The sequence below is a fragment of the Dromaius novaehollandiae genome, chromosome 24, assembly GCF_036370855.1.
Source record: "Dromaius novaehollandiae isolate bDroNov1 chromosome 24, bDroNov1.hap1, whole genome shotgun sequence".
Classification (NCBI taxonomy): Eukaryota; Metazoa; Chordata; class Aves; order Casuariiformes; family Dromaiidae; genus Dromaius; species Dromaius novaehollandiae.
The window spans coordinates 5,182,151-5,206,816 of NC_088121.1; the positions used below are offsets into that span (position 1 = coordinate 5,182,151).

Sequence of the window (24,666 nt, forward strand, 5' to 3'; positions counted from 1 at the left end):
CCATTAACTGCTGGAGCAATGAAGTTTCTGAAAGTGCAATTCTAAATAACCATGCTGGCATTTAGAAGAGTCATGACTCGAGGCGGCATAAACATGGGCTAAGTGCTATAAAAGAGTGAGGGGATGAGGTGGGAAAACAATAGGGCAGTTTTCACTTAAATGCTTAATCCCACTGATTTTTTTTCAACAGTACTATTAATATGCCCCAAGAAAAAACATTCAGAAGATAGTGGGGTAACAGAAGTCACTCATAGCAACAATGACCAGTAGCTTACTATTTCCAATTGTCTTTCTACAATACATATGCAGCTATTAAATAAAATTTGCTAAAAAAAATGCATTTTTCCAAATATACCTTGGACAGTTATAGGTTAAAAACACTCTTGTGGTTCAAATCTAACAAGACTTTAGTTTCTTCATTTTCAGTCTTCTGCTGAAAATCATTTGCAGCATTTTTGAAGAGCTTGCAAATGTAAGAAACACACGGATTTCTCTGAAGCAAAAACATTACTCATCTTAGAAGAATATAAATAAGGGAAAGATAGAGAGGAGAGTTTTTTGCCTATGGTAGGCAGGCAAATTCTTTTTAGAAGCTCTTAGGCTCACAACAAAAGAATATACTTCTAAAGCCTGGCAACAAAAATCTATCGCATCAAATGGCACAGAATAACAACATGAGCAAGAATTGTTAAATCAATACAACTTTAACACAGCATTGAAGGTGGAAGGCCTTTGTCCATGTCACTTCATCATAACAAGGTGAAAGTCCAGATATACAACCCACAGAGTTATTCTACATGCTGGATCTGATTTAACAGTGGGAATTTAGGATGAATGCATTTTTCCATATGTTCTGTAAGCACCCTAAGTGTGCAAGGTTTATGGCACACATTTTTAATCACAGCTGAATCTGCAAGTAATAAAATTCTACAGAACAAAACCAGAGTCCAAAACCAAAACCACCACGTATTTCTGTAGATCACATTCTTCCCCACTATACACTGCAACTGCTTTACTTTAATACAATGAAAGGAAACTATAGGCACAAAGTGTGGTCCTCCTCTCATCTAAATTGTAAATAAGTCAAGCCCTAGTGAAGCACACCAACCAAAAGGTAAAGAACGCTGTAAGAAAATACAAGATAATACAAGAAAACCCCACAACACAAACTACACCCAAACACAACACGAAATACACAGTCTCGGAAGAGGTCATAATCCACCTCCTCCTCCACAGATGGGCAACGAGTGTTATGTATTCTGGGCTTTCAAAAGCAGCAAGCAAGCATTTAATGGAAAGCGGATTTTAGAAGTGTATTTTATCTTGAGCTGTTAAATGGAAAGAAATATAGCAAAAGCAATACACTAAAAAAAACAGTTTATTTTGCATTAAAGCACTGGCAAGGCCCAGAACTATTTGAGGATACAGCAAGATTTAAACTTCTTTGCTGTATGGAATCTCTGCGCCACACTTTCTCCTTTAGTGCCCCGGGGTCTTCAAGATTTTCTCTGGCCTGTAGAAGACGATCCGCCTGTGCTGCAAAGGTGGAGGTGGGAAAAGAGAGGTATTTGTGACTCCAAGAAAGAGATGTGTAGTGTCACCTTGCTGCCTACGAGCAGCATAGCTTACACTTTCCTAGTTTAGGGAAACCAAGTAATGCAGTTAGCATGGCAAACTGCTCTAAGTTCGCTGTTAACCCTAAAGCCCAAAAGAGACCTCAAAGAAGGCAAAGTAAGGGACAGAAAGTAATAGTCAAAGGGCTGCATGAACAAAGAAAAGAGAGGGGGAAAAAGGGGTTGCTTTTATAGTCCCCTTTTCCCCCCTGCTCCTTCCCTCCCACTGCAATTCAGATAATGAAAGATTTAAGCTTTGGGAAAGATCACCTCCTAAGCCATTAAAAAAAAAGTTAACCTTACCGGAAACAAAGCTAATCAAACCTGAACAGTAACAAAGGCAAACAGAAACATGTTCACTGTATCGCATCCTCCTCACTGACCAAGAGCCCAGAGTTTCATCATGCGCTCCCCCCCCCCCCCCCCAATTTCACAACACCATTAAAAAGCTCTAGCCCAGCACACCTAGATTTACAAACCAAATTTGTGGGAGGCCAGCCTTTCATGAGGTCAAAAACCCAGCGTGTGGAAAGTGTTAAGACTTTTATGTAGTGGAAGGGGTTCTTAAAACTACTACTGTTCAACTGAGAAATCTTGGAGCTTCACAGATCGTTAGAGGCTTGTGAACCACAGAGAGAAGGGCAGAGTTAGCAAAACCAATCAAGAGTCCTGTGGGATGCGCCGGGGCTTACACAAGGAGAGGCTCGAGGCACAAAGCAGGCTCCGAATTCAGCGACGGGGAGGACTTCTCAAATTGCAGGAGGAAAGAGCTGTTTCATAACCTGGAATGCAGAATCCCTTCTTTAAAGGTTAGGGTCTAGAGACACTAAGAAATAATTCAGGTTTTGTCAGGGAAGCTGGGAGGAAGGGAAGGGGGGCACGGAAAGCATGTCTGGGGGAGGGGAAAGGAGAGGAGTCAACCGAAAGGATGCAGTTCGCCACAGCAATCAAGGCACTTAGCAGCAACTTTTTAATGGCAGCTTTCTTACTGCTGTACAGGAGTTTGGAAATGTAAAAAGGAACAGTATTCCCGGTCGATTTTCTATTTATCAGATGACCACGACTAATAGGGATTTCCCAACCTTCAATACTGCCAGCTTTTGCAATTTTGTCATTAATCTCAGGACACTTACTATATTTCTTTAGGCTCCAAGTTCTTAAATCCAGGGATTACATAGGAATCTCCTCTTCCATTTGAATGTGTTAAAAAAAGTAAGTTTCTAAATTCATGTTTGCAAAGAAAATTTTAATCTGGAAGATCTACATCAGAAAGAAACTCACTGCCCAACACTTTGAGATCTTTTTTAAAACATGGGATGTAAAAAACCAAAGGAGTTTTGTGGAACCTGCTTTGGTGGCTGCTCAGCAGCTGATGCGCTGCTACCCCTCTAAAGGCCAAGGCAGCAAAGCAGCGTGCTTAGTCTCTTTACTGCACGAGCACACGGGAGCGCAGCACCAAGGCGAACAGTTCTGCAGGCGGCAATGGCAGATGTATAACCAGCAGAGGGAGTCTGCTTTTTGCTGCAAGCAAAGAACACACACTGAGCAGAAATGGTGGACCTGAGCCTTGCAAGATGGCTATTCCTCACAAGCAGCAATGGGATAAAGAGAGCCTAGGCATTTCAGATGGCCTGCGGCTTCTTGTTTTTTGCCTTCCAGATACTGGAAGACATTAAGGTACCTGAAACGTGTTCTAGCTCTTGGCAGCGAAAGCAATCCACGCTCTACGTACACAGTTATTCACATGTACGTGGCCGTGGTTCGGATTTGCCACCTGCCCCCTACCAATTCCCCAAAGAGTCAGAGTTGAAAACCCTGCAGAATACATCAGTTTCCTTACACGATATGCTGCTGTGATGAAAACAACACACGCGTACCCAAAAGAATAACAGCATCACTCATAAGTAATTAGCCTTTTAGCGTCCTGAGAAGTTAAATTCTATCATACTTCTGTTCTGTGCACTTTTTGTTAACAGATATGAAGTAGAAAGGGGAAACCAAAAGGAAATACAGCAAATTTCCGCTTGTGATGTTAAATGTTCCTTAAAGTACGAGGCTTACGGAGCCTGTTTCCCCTATGCCACTGCCCCTTTAAACAAAAGTCACTACCCTTAAATCACCATTCTCAATTTATTCCACCATCTGTATAATTCCAGGGAGTTTTCCTTGGCAAGAAAGGAAAAGACAGTAATCAAGCACCAATTCTTTTTTACAGCTGTTTTGAAACAAAAATGACAAAATGAGTGCATCTGTCTACTGAAGTTATTATTGTCTCGCTCTCACAGTACAGTTATAGCAGCATATTACAGGATATTTAGGACTGAATAATGTATTTGAGGCTGATTCTATGCCAAGATAACACTACAGATACAGTTCACATGGTGCCATCTGGGGTAGGATGCAATGATTAAGGCCAATGATCTGTTGTGTAAGAAGAAAGTTAATTTCATGTCCAGTGTGGCAGGCAAGACACATTAAAAATACAGCTTACTTTCTGCCAACATTGGGGAAAAAAAAGAACCTGTTGCAATACCTTTTGAAATTGTCATCGCTCTCAGTCTGCAAACAGACACGAAATGGCACCAGCTGGGACAACATCTGGACAGCTCTTTTCCAAAATTTTGAGCTAAGTGTCATCCTCAGTTATACCAGCTACAGTTTAGCTGCCCTCCCCCTGCTGTTCATCAAGAGAATATTGGTAATTAATCTTCATTATCCTAGACTAGGATACGAAAGCAGTGTGGATGCTAAGGAGGAGAAACTCAAGTGGCAGTACACAATGCTTGTTCCTCAAACATAAGCAAGCAACCGGTCTGGCAGAAACTACGCATGACCAGTCCCCACTCACTTCCCATGGATAACTGGGGATAAAACTTGGCCCAAACACATGCACATAGACACACACATGTAGGCAACAAACACCAAGTTTAAAAACGTAAATTGAATTAGGTGCAACAACTGCTCGTGCTTCGCTGCAGTTTGTTTTTCAATTTCAGACTTAAAGTGACAACCTTAGAACTCACCACTTGCCAGACAAACCACACGTCTCCACATCTCCATCATTTCTGAAAACTCCTCTATACTCCATACACCAATTTTTAAAAATTAGTGTTCCCATTGCATGGACAGGAAAGAGCACCTAACCAGCACCAGAGATGCACCATCTGAAGCATATATTCAGCTCTAACACATTCCTCTTCCAACTCGGACTTGCACTGTGATGTCCTCTTTTGGTTTCTCTTCCAAAGCAACCATCCCATCCTAGAATGCTACATCAATTCTCAAGAAAATAGTCTTTAACATGCCATAAAACTACGCCATTCAGCCATGTATGTCTTTCACAGACTAAATGAAGGACTTGTAGGATGGGGTTTGTACAAGATCACTTTTACATCAATGCAACTAGTATAAAGGACATCAAGGCTCATCTTCCTGCTCTACCACAGGTGTCTTCTGTGTCCCTGAGCAAGTCATTAGGTTTGCCTCTGACTCAGCTCCTCATTTGTAAAAACCACACCACAGTGCTGTGTATTAGGAACAAGATTAAACATTACGAGATCCTCAGGTATCAGTCTTGGGTGCTGAGTTAGTACCATAGACAGGATTACTCCCAGATTATTTCTCTAACAAACTGTTTCAAAAGCAAGACACCATGCAGAATTATACAGAGAAAATTCTTCTGCACCATGTAGTTACCCAAATTTTATAACACTAACACTGTTCTAAGACAGGATGTTCCACAAACACTACTGTTGCTTCCTGTGACGTTTCTATTTTCCCCTTTTGAAAGCCATCTTCAAGGTTTAAAGCTTATTTTCAATCCCTAACTGGGTAGAAAACAAATGAAAAGAAAGGTTTGGTGCTCTGCATCCACAGAAGAGAATCTTGCCAGGATAAAAGACTCAACCATGAAAATAAACTGTGCTATCTCAAGGAGGTACTTATTTTATGTACCTGAGATTCACAGGACCTTAAGACTGATCTCTGAAGATTTGGTACAATCTGACAACTGCTATAAAAGGAAAAAAAAAAAAAGAAAAAGAAAAGAAAAAGAAAAGCTAATACCTTTTTTCATAGAGGAAAAAAAAAAGCAGAATAAAAAGTACCCAATTGTTGACCAACCAAAACATTTTGACCAGAGATTCACATTCCTTCAGCATGGGTACAAAAGAAAGAATTCACAATAAGAAAATAAACTAACAATAAAATGCCTTATGACAGTGAATTATAAACAGAAGGTAAGGAAAATACAGAATTACCAACAGTCACAAAAGTATTATTCTCTCTCAACAGCTGAAAGAGAGACTCAGACAATATTGTATCAATTTCCCAAATAATCTTGGCTTAGATCTTCTACTACGTACTTTTCTCCACAAAGCAGAAATTGTCCTTGTTGGCTCTTTGACAGAACACAATGCAATTGGCTAATGGCCCTCTTTTGCTTGCAACAACATTTTACCTCTACCTACCTCTAAACCTTCAGAGAAAAATAAACAATGGGTTTCAATCTTGTAAAGTAAAATAAAAAAGGCAAAATCAGAGTGCAAATAAAGGAATTGATTTATTATCCATGCTGAATGCAATCCTAGGGTCCAGCTGGCACAGTGAATATACCTTCTATTTTTACTTCTCCCATGCTCTTCACCTATGAATGTTTCTTAGCGAGAAACTCAAATAAGCAGCCCAGATCCTGAGCTGATGACATTGCAAATTACCCTTAGAACATAACAGTAAATTAATGCAACAGAAAATGAAAAGAACATAAGAAATTTAAAACAAAAAAAATGCACATCAGGTACTTTCTATTTCATTTTACTTACTTCAACTGAAATTGAGAGTGACATCTGTGTGAAAAAGGTATTTTGGTTTTTGAAAGATGTAACCTTAGTTCTTAATCAGATGGCCAAGCACTACTGGCACTGGGCCATGAATCTAAGCTCTACGAATCAGCCAACATAAAAAGGCAGTTTGCAGAACAAGGACTTAAGATGGAAGTGATATATACCTTCAGGATAATGTTATGCTGCAAGAAGAAACTCAAAAATGGAACGAAAAGGAACACACATGGTATGTAAGCCATGAAATAAGAACTGTGGTCCAAGCTTATCCAACCAAGTATACAGTTGGCAGCTGCAGTCACCTATAAGATGTGAAATTAGCTTTAGAAATAATGAAGACATGGTGTACACCAGGGGTAAACCAGAAATGTTAAATCTCTTTAAAAACTTTTACAAACCTTCTGTTTTATTATGCAACACAACGGTGACATTTGTAATAGGTTTACCAGTTAAACTTCTAAGATCAAGCCAAATCACAGTGAACACACATACTGAACATCCATGATAGATGATCTGGTCTTTGCAAACAGCTTTCAGTTCAGTACTGCTCAAATCTAGAAGTATCTCCATCTGAGCTCAGCTTCTAAAAGTTCAGCATTTCACAAAATTCTTTGGCACGCGCATTCTGCCCCCGGTGTGAAGTTTGAACTGAACTACCGCATGTTTCCTCAGCACACTGCTTTATCTTAAAGCCAAACATATTAATATACTGGCCCCCATCAATCAGCCAAGCTAGTCACTCAGTTAATAAATACATAAAAATAAAAAAGGGCAACATGTTCCCTACTGAACTGTTTGTTATGCAAACGAATCTGTGGTTTCGCTTACACAGGGAAAGCAACCAACTGATGTCTCAGTCTGTTTTTCAAAACTGACTAAAGCCCAGTAGGATATCTGCGATGTCTAAAGGGGGAGAGAAGGAGGGGGGGGTCGTCTTCAGCTATCATTTTTAATAGTCTAAAGCCTAGTCCCTGTTTTAACAAGAACAAAACCTTCTAACTATAATACCCACATGATGGAAGCGCTCGCAGCACTGAGAGCTGAAATGAAAAGAAGCAGTGGCTGTTTATGTTGGCAGTCATTTCAAACTCTAATGGAAAATTTCAGCTCTGACTGCATCTAGGCTAGAGCGAGTTATTAAGCAAAAAGGTTCGGCTTTCAAACAGAAAAGGCTTACATCGCTTGTCCCTCTTTGAACACTCTCCTGCAGCAAAGATGAATCAGGAAAAAACGTGCCAGGACCATGCAGTGTATTAATATCCCATCGTTACGGGAACATACCATTCAAACAAAATATATTTCCTTTGGGAAAGGAGGACAGCGAGTAATTACGCCCACGCCACTTACACACAATTAAACTCAGCTATTGGTGAAAATAAGTTATACCACTACATATAAATATTAAAAAACTAAAGTGCGGCTAACTCATCACTTCATACTAAGGGACTGAAATATATTCACCTAATCATCCCATTCTTCTTTTTAATCAAAGGAAAACTGCTGTTTGAACAATTATGCTGAGGGAGAATCATTACATTTAATCTGTCCGTGAGCTCTTTGCACAAATAGTACTAAGGCTGTTTGTTGACACGAACAGTATCCAGCACTGATGGTACAGAGGACAAGCACCTTGCCAGCCTACACACATGGTAACTGCAGTGACCTTTCAGCTACCACACATTTGCACTATATTTAAGAGCTACTCAGGAAGCCAATATTGTATATTATGTAACACAAGATTAAGCATTAATGAGGCAAAAATAAAATTGTTTATCTAACCCCCAATCTAAAATTAAACATAAGTTTATGCTGAAAGCTCACACTGCACACATTTTGTCTCCTAACATTAACAGAGCACAGCTTATTTAGTCTCTGAGATAAGTCCCAACAGCATTTAATTTGGGCAGAAGGATTTCTACTGCCAGAAGAGAGAATATTTTTCCTAAAGAAGAAAATGATGTATACTTAGCTCCCATGTGCATAAATAATAGAATGCATCACAGGTATTTTGATCTAAGGAAAGCAGTTAATATTCATTACTTTTATTAACACTGTGTTTCAAAGCTAAATTCAGATGCATCCACCCAGAGGCAAGACCTTTAGATTGCACTGTCGTCTCTTGCTAAGCAGCCAAACCAAAATTCACAGACACCAAAGATGCCTATGTGCTCAACAGAGAAATTCAAAACAAAATTAGACTAAAGTCTACATGCCTCTACAAAGATTCACTGTCCTCTTTTTAGACTTCTCGCTAAGCAAGCGGCTCTACGAGGAGCTACTAGCTCTACTAGGGAGCCTCAGCCCTCCAGGGAAAAGATAAGCAATTAGACCATGGTCACAATCACGGTACCACAAACCTTCACTGAGGAACGCTACCGGAGCCAGTCAAGAAAGACTGGAGCAGGACCCAGCTCTAAATTTGGGCAAACTGACAGCACGATTCAGCGTCCTCCCTCTCCTGCTCCCGACAGGACGTTCTTGCTCTGCACACGCAGAGATGCCGGTGTGCTCGCCTTCACTCCACGTCTCCATTTACCCTCTGCTATTTAAAAGAGCACAGGCAGCCCAGCTCCAGCCTCGTAGGCATTTAAGTCTATTTATCTTGGGCCTATTGCAATGGTGGTACTTCTGAAACTCTCAAAGCCAAGTAGCTCAGTGTAATCATCTAAGGAATTCAGAGCACTAAGGAGAATTTTTAATGCTTCAAGCGTCCTGTGTTACCAGAAAGTTTCAGCAAGTAAACACAAAACAGGAAAAAACAAAAACCAAAAACCAAACATATATAAAGCTAAATCAGACCATTAAGAAACCTTGTTGCTGGCTGTACGTTTCTCCAGAATATCACAACGTCAACATTTACTGATCCGGCCTCTATAAAGCTGTTGGCTTTCCTTAATCAACTTGAGCATTCCCGTTTCAGCAGGGGGCACGCTCAGATAAGAGCTGGCTTCGGTTCCTGCCTCCTGCTCACAAACGCTTGCAGAGAATGCTACAGCTATTTACGCTTGCACCCACTGGGAGCCTCTCTCAGACCTAACTGCTTTGAAATAAACTGGAAGAGCAAAGGCCTAGACATACAGCTTTGATATGCAGTAAACACCTTCCTTCATAAAGACCTTTTCTTACTGGCTATTCATTTAGAAGCAGCTATGTCACAGTTAAAACATGTAAGTTGACAAACACAGGATTTTCTTAAAAGATATGGCACATTAACAGTGGAGGGAAAAAAGCAAAGACAGGTCAAACAGATGTTCCTTGAGATGCTTGTGCAAATTAAGGACAGTATGACCTAATTCTCATCCCTCACCAAGGCCTCTTTACACTCCCCAATATTTTAGAAGAAATTTAATGTGATAGTCAGATCTATATTCTGGCTTCCTGTACAGCAGCATAAACCTGATTTCATATAAAAAAGGCCTAGTCACTACAGCAAGTTTGTACTTCTACCATATTACTTATCTGCCACTACTGCAATGTTCCAGCTGCAGGCTTAAGAAGGTATTAGGAAGAGTTCCCCCCAGTGAAAGCAGCATAAATATAAATGTCTACAAAAGGCATGCGTTATACAAGCAGCATGATATTAAGGAGATTTAACTTTAAGTGGATTTTTCCGAGAGGGAAAAATGCTGGCTCTCCTCCTTTCAGACTTCAGTGACTAGTTAGGTTAACTCTAATAAATTAGAAATGTACAGGATGTATTGACCTATAGCCTGGTTTTCATTTAGGGCATGTCCCTGACTCACTTTAAAATAGCTTTTGCAGGACTTGGGAGTTGCTGTAAAAGTTCTCTTGTGTCCGTATAACCATTTTTATTTAGTTTCACCTCATGTTAATATGGTGGCTCAAAAGGAGAATAAGGCCTTTTTTCCTAGTGTTTTTGGAATTGCTAGAGGGTTATTTCACAAGGCAATAGAAGGATGACAGGCAAAGTGATGAAAAATATACAGACAAATTAATTCCACTACCTTGTAATTTGCAATATTCCTTATTCCACTCTAAAGAGGGAAAGCAAAACCAGACAGTCAAACATGACTTACTATATATACTATATAGATAGTATACATACTATATACACTATATAGATAGTATATATACTATATACATACTATATTACTATAGCCTATATTCTGTTTATCTTACTACAGCAAAACTGCTGTAAATCTTATGTGAAAAAGAGTGTGTGTTTGTGTGTGAGCACGCGTAACACGCTAGAAAGGAAACCTGTGGGCAAAAATAGGAAACAGAGATTAAGCAATCTGTTGTAGGTCAAAGGTTACCCACGGATCAGTTACCACTAGGGGCTAAAATAGCCTGCTCCAAACCATCAACACCCGGCTTCCCGGCTGCTCAGACTTCACATTTAGTCTTCTCTGCACTAAAAATTTACACTAATACAACAAAAACGTAACACTCCAACAGTGATAGCCTGTATCATATTCCACCCCTCCACAGCCTTTGCAAGCTTGCAACAATTTTACAGAGAGCCTGAGGCCTGATATCCAAGCTCGGATGCAGAAGTCAAGCAGGGTCAGACAGATGTCCCCAGTTGTCAGTTCTTTCGTTTTTCTTTTTCTCTTTCCTGCAAACTTCTCTTTTGCAAACACACGCTTTGTATTTAAAAGCTTATTTTGGAATAGCTGTAACTGAAATCAAATTTTAAAAGAATCATTTACCTCTCAGCAACTTTATTATCAGCAGAATACATTTATAAATTAAACACCCATTTGTCCTAAATACATTGCTGCCAGTTATTCTAAAGAAAAGAGGAAAGAAGGACAGATTAGGCTGACTATGGACTGGATTTGTTACGTTTTGCTAAGCAGCACACTATTTCAGCCTTCTTTCCAACCTGTCATCTTTTCTAGCACAGGGCCTTTGTGCCTCAAATTCCATCAAAATACTAAAGCAAAGTACACCTATACTCGACCTGGTTATTAAGTTTTCCTATCGTTCCCAACAGAAACAGTGAGCACGCACGGTCGGCTGAGGCACTCCAGGAATCATTCCACCCTCCCCTTTCCATTCGACTCATTTGGGGTTATTAACTATTTACCAATGAAAGATCGTGATGTCACGATACCATGTCACGTGAAAATCTCAGGAAAGGAGAATGGAGACATCCTACAATAAGTGAGAGGTTTTTAAATAATTTTACAGTAATAGTCTTCCCTACTGAAGACTGAAGTTCCACCAAAAAAAAAAAGACTAGACAATATCATCTCAGTTATACTTTAAATAAATATTTTCAGGATCATTAACACACACACACATTATTGTTACTTACAAGAAACAGTCACTATAACTCTATTTTCATCGAGTTGTTTCCCTCCCTAAATTCAGGACCAACATGAAAACTGCTTTCCAACCCCCCCCCACCCCCCAGCAGTTAAATGACACCTGCAGAATGGAAACCGAAGCTTCTAGAGAAGCCTGGCAATTAGGACTAATGGAAAAATAACTAGATTCCCAGGGCTTCCCAAACCCTCTTTCCTTTGAAGGAGTCAACCATCCCTCCCAGGCCACCTCCTTTCTAAGGACTTGTCAGGATTTTAATAGAATTTGACAGTTAAGGAGCTTCACGAAGTTCAGGAGAGTAATAAGCCATGAATCAAATCAGAAACTAAAGTTACATGTTTGCTGTCCACATGTTTCAGGAACACAAAGAGTTAAGTAAAACAACCAAATCATGCAGATTTTAAGGGCAGCGGCACATACCTCCTTCTTCCAGATTCAATTAGATTTTGTTTTGTTTTAGGCTTTCTTTAATTACCCGCTGCCATTTGAGCCAACTTGGTGACATATATGTATTATCCCACCGTAATGTCAGAATTTAAAATTAGATTTGGGCTCCATAAATACACCCCATCCAACCTCGATGACCCCATCGGCAACAACGGCTATTTTATGTAACATCGTTCATTCACGAGACCTAAAAACCACACTTGAAATTACAGCGACCTTTGTTAGCTCTGGATTTTTCCTCCATCTATCTGAGTGAATTCAATCCAGGGCTAGAGGGAAATAGTTTTGTAAGATCAAACGCTGAAACAGCAGGAGAAAACGCAAATTACATAAAGTCCGAAGGCACTTACGGTCTCCTTGTTGGGAAGCAACTCCTTTCGGATCCTGAAGAAGTTCTTGCCGTACTGCCTCAATCCCTTAATGAAACGTTTCTGCGATAAAAGATAACAAAAATAGGATGTCAGCAGAGAAGAAAACGATCTTGTTAACCAGCACAGCAGCCAAGCAGCGCTCTTCGCTCGGGGGCTGCTGGTAGCAGACGACGTACGCGGAGAACAGGCAGGGAAAAGGCTTCTAGGAGAGACCGAAAAATTCGGACCGGATTTAAGCCAAACTCCCAACATTTGGAGCTTAAAGTCCGCACCGCAGTCGGTCCCTCCCCGACGCGACCGGAGCGTCCTGCCGCCCGTCTCCTCCGGAGACCGGTTCTCTCCCGGGCGCGAAGCGGCGGCGCAGGCAGAGGCGGCACCGGCTCCGGGGCAGCGGCTGCGCGGAGGCGGCGCCGCGGGGCCGGGGCTCCGGCTTCCCCCGGTCTCGGGCGGGACGCGGCGGCGGCGGCGAAGCCTCCCGCGGGGCCGCGGCGCTTCCTCCTTCCACTCGGCGGCCGGGCCGGGCCGGGCCCGGGCCCGGGGCGGCGCTCGGCGGGGCCCCGCGGGACGCGGCGCCGGCAGCCACAGGTAAGCGGCGGGGCGGGCGCGGCGGAGCGCGGCGATGCGGGGCGGCCCCGCGTCCGCGGCGGGGGGCGGGCGGCAGCGGAGCCGCGCGGGGCGGGGGGAGGGCCGGGCCGGGCCGGCGGGCGGGAGGCGGCGGCCGCCCAGCATGTGATCGCGGCGGCGCTGGGCGGCGCGGCACCCGCGCCCGCCGCGGGCGCGCCGCAAAAGGCGGCCTGGATCGCCGCGCCCGGGCCCCGGCGCCCACCCCACCGCATCCCCGCCGCCAAGTGGCAGAGGGGGCCAGGCCTCACAGCCTTTTCCCTCGCCGCCAGCCAGCACAGGGCTGCAAGCGCCGGCACCTACCGACTTCCGCCCACCACAGGGGACGGGGCTGCTGAACGCTCACACGCGCTCCGGGGAGATGACAGTGGACTAATGCCCTACAAAGAAACACACCTCTCGAGCCGGCTTAACGCCTCTTGGACCAAATCTGCACACAACCGCACACCTGAAGGAGTACGGGGCAGGTGGCGAGAGGCTTCGATGCTGTGGAATGGATGAGGAACTCCAGAAAGGGTAATTCACTACTAAAATAGTTCACGAGTTCCCGCCACAACGCTGAATATGAACGAGCAGTCTCTCTGGCTACCTCTCGCGTATTATTTTGCGGACACAATCCCACAGGCAACTATCCTCACCTAACCCTGACCCTCAAAACCAGCAAGACTGCTAAGGTTTGCCAAAAACATGCCTGTGGTTGCAGAGATGAGAATTAAACACCAGCTGTAGATGCTTTGAGATGAGCGTCCCCTCCAGTGCACGATTTGCTCGTGCGCTCCTGCCCCCTTTGAACCAGAGACCCAAGCTCTCAGGAGGGAGGGGGCTTGGGCTCGTGAAGAAGGAGCAAGGTGGCCGCCTCCGCTCACAGGCAGAAGTCGCACACGAACACCTACAGAGCAAGCTGCCAAGACCGCCCGCAACGTGCGCCTGCTCGCTAATTCACACACACGCTTCTCTTTTCACCACGCCGAGGACGAGGGATCTTCACTCGGCTGCGGGAGGATGCCGCTCCCCGGCACCGCGCGCCCACCCTCCTGCTCCGTGCTTCCGCGCAGGGAACAACGGCAGCAGGAACAGGAGAAAACGACATGTCCACACAACGTTCCCAGCATCCCAGGGAGCAACGTAATCCCTGTCTACAACTTAGCACAAAGAAAAAATCAGCTCAATTAAGAAGAACTTAAAAGCGCACAATCCAAAGGGCGCTCGGACTCTAAACGAAGCAGCTCCTGGCTCCGCACGGACATCGCTGCTACCTGCACTGCACTGGAGGTACAACGCTCTTGCAGCATCAGCTAACAGCGTATACAGAAACGTGACAAAAAGCTGTAGAGGGGTAACAACCACCCAGACCAGGAACACTACAACTCTGGATGAAAACAGCAGAATATGCAAAAGCAATCTGGTCCACAGTATAAAATGGAAAGGCCTGATCTCTTATTCCTCATTTTGCCAATGACTTACTACGGTGTATCTGAATTCTCTAGTGACAATTTAAGATCTTTTTTTTAAACCACTTCACGTTTTTGTGTTTTAATTCAAATCTGTCTTAAAAACCCACCTATGACAAACTGTCTCCCTTTCTACTCACGAGATGCCAAAAATCCCTATTGGGAATGTAAGCATAACATAGCCTGTCTCAACAGCAGAATTAGAGGGAGCCTGAAATGATGTTCAAAATTCCCAGTTGTGACTGAAGTCAATCTTCCTGGCACTCTGAAATCTCGGCCAATTACGCTGTCACCTTTATTGGCCAAGAGAAAGCGGCATGGTTAGCAACACGATTTCAGCCTTTAATATTCATGCTAGATGTGTTTCCAGGAGATATGTTCTAACTCAAGTTCCCAGGCTGCAGGCAGGAATTACTGGGCTGTATAGGTCAAGTGAAATGGATCAGAAAGACTTAAGTAAGTGGACAGCAGCCACAAGTAGTCACTAAACTACTTGATCCATCAGTGTCCTGCACCAACCCTCATTTCCAAAATGAGCCGATTAACTACAGCTTCCCCTTCAAGGAGGGCACTAGTGCTTAACAAAATGGAAGCCATCTTATGTTTCTCAGAGTTACTAAAAAAGTCATGGTGACTATTAAAAGTAAACAGTGGCTTCACAATAAAAATGACAGCACTGGGCATTCTGCCTATATTTCACACAAATGGGAGATCAGACTTGTGGCTCTCTATTTGTTAGGTACCATCGTTTCTATATCATATAAAGAGAAGTCCTTGCAACTAGAATATATCTCAGCAATATGTCTGAGCTGGTGTCAATAGGCCATCAGTGCACTGCAAGAAACTTGGAGATATTCCTCAACTATAAAATAGTTGTGTGCCTCTACTGAAGGGCAAAAGAAAGCCATTCTTATTAATAAGTGCATGCAAAACATTAGTTTTATAAACTTAGAAATTTTAAAACCTAATAATCTATTTTTTTCCTTAAAAAAGATTTTATTTTCCAGATTTTTATTCCTGTACTAGTATCCCATTAATTCAGGCATCACATTCAGTTCTCCCTTAAATTGCAACAAGAACAGCTACTTCTTTTCTCCAAGTCATACACAATAGAGGCCTCTATTAAATTTTTAAATATAAAAGAACGAAGTACATAGTTCCACACCAAATCAGAAGTGACCTGTTGTTCTCCTGTGTGTTGTGAGACAGATTTTCTAGCACAGTTTGAATTTTCTCACCTCTCCACAAATCACATGCAACAGATTTCATCTCTGCATTTTAATGGAGCAGGAGATGTTGCACTCTGCCTGCAAAAGGCATCTGAAAATGATAGCTGCTAGATTAAAATAGTCTTAAGATATGGGGATGGTAGAACAATGAGACTTAATCCCATGGATGCATGAGAGTGGAGGTTTTATAAAACATGGAATTTGTTCTAGAGCATAATGTTTTAAAAATCCAAATACAGTACTTTTAGAAATTAATATACTTCAATTTTACCACTTGTATTTAAATTTAAAACATTATTTACTATAGAATTCTGTCGGCGTTGTTGTTTGTACTGTTCACTGAAGACAAACTGTAGCAAAATTTACATAAATGCTAAGAGTAATTATTGCTGTGAAGTAGCATTAGGAAATCCCATGACTTCCTAGGTCAGTCAGTGTTGACAGACAACACAGTTACATTTTATGAAGTGGTTACCATGGCTATTGACCAGCCAGAACACAAGATCTCCTACTGCTATTTTATAATTTGAGCTCCTCCAATGTAATTTATTAGATTCTACACTATCCTGCTACAATGTGTAAACAGGGAGCTATAAATAACCAGGAAAGAACAAGGAACAAGCATGTTAATGTTTGCATGTGTGTTACTTGCAGGTCCCATATTTTATCCCAAGAAACAAATATCATGACAAGATACACAAAGCCATTATGTTCTGACTAACAGAGCTCAGATGGCATGTTTATCAATGTGATGATAATGCCATCGCAAAGCTGTGGTTAAGGTTATGCGTCAGGGTTTCTATTATCAAGAGATTAGAGCTTGGCAGGAAAAATTTACTGCTGCATGCTGAAATTCAGCACCCCAGGTTTTAACTGGGAACTGAGGAACGGTCTGGTTTTCTCATTTACTGTAGAAATCTAAATAGACCTGGCTTGAAAAGCATGCAAGAAAAACAGGCAACACAAAATAAGCCGTTTAACCCATTTAAGAATTTCAAATTGAAACCTCATGGACTTCACAAAGGCAAGACGACTCTGATAAAACTATAACTTCCTAACTGCTACTAATACATCCCTTCTGAGGTGATGCTTCAGTCAGGTTTAGATCAAATGTATTTTCTCCAAGAAAATCCATGCGTTAGTTCATTCCCTTCCCACAACTCCCAGCTGGTTAATTAATGAAAAGTCTTTTGTAATGCAATGTATTTACAAACATACACAGAGCATTTTCTATTCCTTCTTAATCCAAAATATAAGGATTTTTACTCAATTCTGTAAGAACCCCTCTTTAGACCAAGTCCAAGAACAGAAAGTTCTTCTCTCAAAGCTTTCCTTAAATTATGAGCATATAAAAAATGGAAGTTATAATGGAAATCCCAGTGTGATTTTCACTACATATTTTGCTATCAGGAAAGGGATAAAGTTAGAGCATATTTTTTGAAAGGCCTAAGATTTTCTAGGCAGTTGCCAACTTCAGGCTGTCATCTTCCAAATTTTATATGCCTCAGTTAGTTTCACAGTAAATGTGGTAAGAAGTTTTACAGAGTTTTAACAGTTAACAGCAAATAAAAGCTAAATGCATAAAAGCATCTTTATTTCTTAAATTTCACAGGATTAAAAATGATGTCAGCTGTTCCGAAAAGGAAATGAGATTTGGTTGCATCTGCAAAGCTCCCGTTAGCATGCAGCACACAGTTATAGATTGCCCCAAACAATTTTTTTAGCCTGCAGACATTGGCTGCATTTCAGTACACAGAGTACATTTTATTAAAACCTTGGCTAGGTTTTAACATTATATTTAATTTATGTGTATACAGTGCAAATAAAGATATTTGCTGATAAGGTTAAAAGATACATATTGTCCTCTAGGAACAGGAATATCCTGATAATTTCCTTAAGGAGACACTTCAGCATGGTTTAACCTAACAATGTCAAGTATCTCTTACAAATTTTAACTTGTCTTAGTCTCAAAGACTATACCTGGCTGTAACAGGTAGAAGTAATGCTAATGTTTATTGCATCTTTAACTTCAAAGGAATCTTAGATGCTCAATAAAGGCAGAACTAAACACTGCTTAGTAATTAACTCCATGAAGGTCAAAAAAAGGTACTTTTTAAGTTAAAGGAAATGCAGCTGTCACACACATCCACATTCTTCTCAGAATCCACCCAACCACTACAGAAACGTATCACGTGTACTTAACGCTTTCCACAAACTGCCCCACTCTCTGGAGGCTCCTACCCAGGCACAGTCCCGCTGCCAGAGGCCCTGCACCGGGCAGGGGGGGGCCTGAAGGCAAGGGCTCTGGGGGCAGGAGGCTGCCACCCTGCACCGGGCGGGGGGGCCCCTGAAGGCAAGGGCTCTGGGGGCAGGAGGCTGCCACCCTGCACCGGGCGGGGGGGCCCCTGAAGGCAAGGGCTCTGGGGGCAGGAGGCTGCCACCCTGCACCGGGCGGGGGGGCCCCTGAAGGCAAGGGCTCTGGGGGCAGGAGGCTGCCACCCTGCACCGGGCGGGGGGGCCCCTGAAGGCAAGGGCTCTGGGGGCAGGAGGCTGCCACCCTGCACCGGGCGGGGGGGCCCCTGAAGGCAAGGGCTCTGGGGGCAGGAGGCTGCCACCCTGCACCGGGCGGGGGGGCCCCTGAAGGCAAGGGCTCTGGGGGCAGGAGGCTGCCGCCCTGCACCGGGCAGGGGGGGCCCTGAAGGCAAGGGCTCTGGGGGCAGGAGGCTGCCGCCCTGCACCGGGCGGGGGGGCCCCTGAAGGCAAGGGCTCTGGGGGCAGGAGGCTGCCGCCCTGCACCGGGCGGGGGGGCCCCTGAAGGCAAGGGCTCTGGGGGCAGGAGGCTGCCGCCCTGCACCGGGCAGGGGGGGCCCTGAAGGCAAGGGCTCTGGGGGCAGGAGGCTGCCGCCCTGCACCGGGCGGGGGGGCCCCTGAAGGCAAGGGCTCTGGGGGCAGGAGGCTGCCACCCTGCACCGGGCGGGGGGGGCCCTGAAGGCAAGGGCTCTGGGGGCAGGAGGCTGCCGCCCTGCACCGGGCAGGGGGGGCCCTGAAGGCAAGGGCTCTGGGGGCAGGAGGCTGCCGCCCTGCACCGGGCAGGGGGGGCCCCTGAAGGCAAGGGCTCTGGGGGCAGGAGGCTGCCGCCAGGGTGTTATGCCCTTGCCATGCCCCCATCCGCAGCCAGCCTCCCCGGCAGGCTTTCCGAGTCCTGCCGCCCCACAGAGCCCAGGCCGGGGCTGGCGGCTGGGCTGAAGCTGGGGGAAACAGCTTTCTGGCACGGAGCCCAGGGAGGCTGGGTGATGGAGAAGCAGGCGGAGACAGACAGATGTTCTGTCCGGCCAGGGAGGGAACAGGGTGGTCAGCGTCCCCCAGCACTTTTTAAGATGCACAAAAAGCACCAGCTAAAGAGGTGAGAAAGCTACAAAAGGAGGGGGGGCACAGGAGACGGTAGGAGGGAGAGAGATCCCTTAAATCTCTCAGCATAAGAATACCCATCCTCAAAGCAGCTTGCCATGAACAAGCATTGGTCCGAAGGTAACAGAATATACTGGGTCACAACAACAGCGCACAGACTCAGGAACAAGTATCGTGACCCAAGAAAGCTCACATGGAAGCTTTGTAAAATCACTCCACTGGGAAAGAGGAACTGTCAAGAAAAATGTACATTCGGGCCTCTGTTATGTTCCTTTAATATGCCCTGCTGCTGGGAGCACAGGATATGCTTCAACCTCATCTGAACTTCCTTTGTTTTATTGTTTCCTGTCACAACCATAACTCTGTTTAATGTTTTTTTTTTTAATTTTGAAGTAGCCAGCAATTTTACCCTTAGTATTAGATACATCTGCTGCTGTTCATTACCTCAGTTAACAGCAAGCTTGCAAAAATCACCTAGCTGGCAAACTTGTTTAAATGAAAGACTCCGTAAGGCTTCCCCAAGTGTTTCTGCACGTTGTTCTGCAGCCTTGGCATTGTATCAGAGACAGGTACAGAGGACAAGCATGCAAGCAGAAGTAGCAGTAGGTGTCTGGGAAAATGCTCCACTGTCCCCTTAGTGTTATCTGCCTTTAGCCTTCATCATCTCAGATGCTCTTGAGTTTACTGCTCTGTCCCAACTCCACCACAGCACTCCTTTGCCTTATCCTGCATGGGAGTAAGAATGTCACCAACTTACAATTTAGTAATCTCCTCTTGAAGAGACTGCACCGCACCCGAGGTGATCTGAGAGACCTTAGTTCCCCTCTCTGACATAACAATGACATAGATGCAAAGGTATGTGAACTTGTTCACACGGTCTCCAGCAACTGCTTCAAGAAGCCTGGAACCACTTACTACAAGTCTCTGTTACAAGAGACCTTTGCTGTAGTGGGAATGTCTGTGCTTAGGTGACCACTGACACTATATGCTCAAGTTCTTTCACGATCCATTTGCCTTGCAGCAAGTCATGGGTAACAGCAAGTAAAGATGCTTCACTGTACTTACAAGCACAGCTAGCTATGACATTGAAGCATGAACGACAACAACGGGCAGCCACCTCCGCAATGCCAGTTGCTGCTGCTCAATTACAAACTAAAATTTTAAGTAATCCAGGTTGAAAATTGAGATATTTTTTCTCATATTTTAACAGTCCCCTTTGCTGACTCTGTAAACAGATAAACATTTCTGAAATTGTGTCACAAAAAAGTTTCCAGAGTTCCTGTCCGAGAGAGAAGGCACCCATGCAGGCGACCATTTTGTATAGCAAGACTGGAAGAAAACGGTCCTATATATGTGTATGTGGGTATGTGTACAGACACTTTTTTAAAAAAATGTTCTTTATCTCCAGAATACACTGATCTGATTAGTTTCTTCATTCTGCAGATTGTGACCTTAGTTCAAAATACATATAAAACCAAACTCGGCCATCTTTTAATGGATACCAGTCCCCTTGTTTTTCTTACCAATTGATTTTAATGGAAGAATTCTATTCTGACAAGTCAGAATTGGCCCCTTAAGCTCCGTGGTATTTTGAAAATGAAATTATTTTTCATTGAGCCTTCTTACTCTTTTCAGACGTAGTATGGAAACGTAAAAATATTTAGATGGCGACCATTAGATACCAGTCTATATTAAAAGGCATTAATGTTCTCATTGAACATTCACACCACCTCTTCAGAGTACACTTCTGGTCATCTGCACAGATAAAAATCATGTATCACTTAGACCATATGCCCGTAAGATCAAATATCCTTTATAAACAGATGACAAGAAATATATCAGCTGAAAGATTTAAAGCCGTTGAACAATTTGCTTTCCCTCCCTACAGCATCACTTCATTTTCCTTAAACACTGTGAAAGATTAAACCCTACCTCAAAGTGTACGTGAGGGATTCAAGACCAAAGCACGATATGGATGCAGAGGGGCACACACCACCCACCAGTCTGTTCCACACATCCACAGCCATAGACCCAGACGGAAAATCATTAAGCGGACTGCCTCAAGGGGATGCCAGAAGATTCTGAAATGATAATGATCCCCCTACCATGGTGCTGCACTGTTAGCTTTTGTTTTGAACAATAGATCTCCCATGATACCTCTCGCTTGCTGAAAATATTGGTATTAAGTGAACATGAGCACAGCTGTGTGTAAATTACATATATAAACAGATTAGATTTGTATATTTATACTGGATGCAAACACATTAATAGCATATTTGCATACACAGTTGGCTAAATGAGATTGCATGCAGGGTGGGATTACTAGTTGCAAACACATTTATTTAGAATTTTCAATAAAGTATTTATATTGCCATTCAAGAGGTCAAAGTGGATTCATCATCCTTTCTTTCCTCTTCCCCTTCTTTGGAGCACGTAAAAATGCTCTCGTCACCATGCTTTCCATGCATCGTCAATCCCTCAGCGTAACTATCCTGGAAAAAGCCTTACAAGCTAGCAGAAAAAACTGAACTAGGACGCTTAGCTAAAGGTTATCCAGATTTCATTCATTTTATGGGAGCTGATGTTCTCCGGGCGTAAGAGTGCTACATTCGACCACAGCGTGAGCCACTGCCTAAGTGCCAGTTTATAAAATTCTTCTTTTCCCTTCGCCACTTAATGTCAAGGATCAATGGAAAAAATCCATATGAAAGGCAACATGATATCGAAGGTGACACAACAGCTATCAGGCTTTTCCACAGCTGGGGGAGAATACAGCTGTCCTTTTGCCCCAGGCTGCGAGCTGTCAGGGTGCTGCTAACCTTGCGTGCTAACCCCAGCTTTACTGTACCGTCAGGATTTCAACAGAGCTATTTTTATAAAGGGATAGATTTCAGGTTCACCCAGAGCAGTCTGCAAAGCTTTTATTCACTTCCTGCTGTGTACCCGTTTCTGTGCGAAAGCCTAGATGAGAAAGAAAACAAAACAAAAACGAAACCAAAAAGCCCCAATTATTCCTAAATGAAGAGCATTTATTTTTGCTCTAATCGCGGCCTCTCGATTCCTGGCGCTGGGCGTTTTCGTCGCACGTCCCCAGACAGCGCTCCCGCCCCGGTCGCGCTCTCCTGCCTTCCCGGCTCATGGCGGCTCCCGCTGCAAGGTCCGGTCCTGCCTCCCAGGCTCGCCCGCTCCAGAATCGCCGCCGCCATAAATCACCCGCCAGCCCGCTCTGGGAAGGGCGCCACGGGCCAGGGCCAGGGCCAGGGCGCACCGCTCCGGCCCCGCGTCGCCAAGCAACCAGCGCCAGGGCCGGCCGAGCCTGCGGACCGACGGCCGGACGGCGGCCGGGGCGACAGACCGCGCTCCATCAAAGGCGCGTTTCAGAGGAGCGCCGCCCCCGCCTCTGCCGCCCGCTGCACACTGCGCGACTGTAAAACCAAAATCAAAAGGCTATTGTAATGAACACACACTTCCTGCTCAATTACTAATTGTTCAAAAGCGGTGGGGAGGCTGCGATCACACAGCGTATGGCAACAGAAATGTGATCCGGTAAACGAGATAAAGTCAACAGCACGCCAAGAAACCTGATCTGAGAACAGCCTGCAGTGGCACATCAGAAGCTGATGCACAGATCAAAAACGGCTGGATATTAAAGCAGCAGCAGGAGGAAAAAAATATATATATACGCACACTGACTTTCCTTTTCCTGAGCTCCAGAAAGGGCGTTCGATAAACATCCTTGGCTCTTTAGAAATACAATTTGTGGATTATTACAAGCATTACTATCCATCGTAACATTACTGCAGTTACACAGCCCCACATTTCAGCAGCGAGATGAACAGGTGGGGAGAGATGAGCACGCCTGCTTGAAGACTGCTCAGTTGTGCAATTTGTTTTCCTCCAGGAAAGCAGGCGCGGGGAGAAGCGGCACGCCGGGGCTGGAGCACTCGGGCCCCCGGCGGCACTGCAGCACAGGGTCGAGCTGCAGATGAGCAACAAGTCCTGAGCCACTGCGAGTGCACAGTCCTGAGGACGCTCTGTACCTGCCCTGCAAACAGCAGGGCAAAGAGGGAATCACATTTAACACACACGTGAGCGTTTCCTTATTCTAGACTTAAGTATTTCCACCAGCAAGACGCTAGGTTGGCCAGGTTGCCCACGTTTGTATTTTAATGCCCACGACAGACTTTCTGCTGTACAGACATGTGGGGCCCACCTATGCAGGCACAACAGCAGGATCCAGATCTGTGCAACACTCCAGTGCTCACAAAGCCTCTCTGAGCCGTTTGCTCTTTTGTAATCTTTAGAAAACAATTACTGTATATGTGTTCAAAAACCAGATTTCACATTGCAAGTCTGAGATTATCCCTTTCTGCGGGCAGAAACCTTAAAATGCAGGAAACTCATGATTGCTTTCATTCACAAAAGAGCTTTCTATTTATAAAACATAGTAACTAAAGTTTGTTGTCTCCTATAATCAGCACTTTCTCAGCACAGAAAATAAAGCTAAAATGATCTGAATGTGTTTTTTTCCACATAAATGATTTTTTTTAAAAGCCTTCTAAGAGTTAAAGACAACAAAGGCCTGGGCATAGTTGTGACCCAGAAAAACAGAACAAAAAATTCACTGCTGCCAAGAGACAACAGAAAGCTTTTGATTATAATTCACGTTACCTTTTTTGAGATTCACTTCTCATTTTAAACTGTTCTTAAAATATTTAATATACAGAAGAGCCTTCTTATACATCAAAACTAAACAGCAAGTAAAAAGTTGGGCACTATGTCCCTTTTCAAGAACATACTTCCTCTCCCATATGACATCTGAAAGTATGTCCCTCAAATATAGGTAAGTAGCATGAGTTCAACACTTATGGTGCAAACTTCAGACAAAAAAGCGCTATCTACACCTAGTTTTAGACTCATGCTCACCCGAATTTGGTGCATTTCCCTGGAGAGAATGCATTTCCTAAAAATTTCTTAAAATTAATAATTTCAACTGTCTTCCTTTTTTGCAGAGGATGAAACTAGTTGAGTTAGAGTGTCCAAAAGCAGAGATTAAAAAAAAAAAAAGTGACATGCGTAACATGAACCAAAATGGAAAAGCAGCCTTTATACAGAATATAAACAGAGCCTTATTATACAGCCCTTTCTCCAAAGACATGGTCTTCATGTATCAGTTTGGAATATTAATCTTTCCTTTCCTCACATCCTCTCAACATCAAATTCCCGCACCAAAATCAGCAATCTCAAGTGCATCCTTAAAGTTATGAACACTTCTTTTGAATAATGTTAACATCAGAACATACATCATCTTCCACAGGGCTGAAGATGCTCTGTACTTAGCCTTACCTTTACTAGACAAAAACAAGCCAAGAGGAAAATATCATATATTAGCC

At 43.8% G+C, this 24,666-nt stretch overlaps 1 protein-coding gene and 1 long non-coding RNA gene across 10 annotated transcripts in view; one reads left to right on the forward strand and one right to left on the reverse strand.

Moving 5' to 3' along the window:
* The window catches only part of RERE (arginine-glutamic acid dipeptide repeats), a 262,953-nt gene that overhangs the window by 43,511 nt on the left and 194,776 nt on the right, over positions 1-24,666 (reverse strand). For 6 of the 9 annotated variants that reach the window (XM_064525537.1, XM_064525536.1, XM_064525532.1 and 3 more), the window contains one exon: positions 12,544-12,624. In XM_064525537.1, coding sequence (XP_064381607.1) covers positions 12,544-12,624 — 81 coding nt within the window. Of the gene's footprint in view, positions 1-12,543; positions 12,625-12,740; positions 13,416-24,666 lie in introns of those variants that run through there. The other 3 variants (XM_064525540.1, XM_064525539.1, XM_064525538.1) reach the window with 3 other exon arrangements.
* LOC135330737 (uncharacterized) lies at positions 13,045-14,701 on the forward strand. The gene is made up of 2 exons (XR_010392840.1): positions 13,045-13,149; positions 13,458-14,701. It is a non-coding gene; the product is annotated as an uncharacterized LOC135330737 (long non-coding RNA).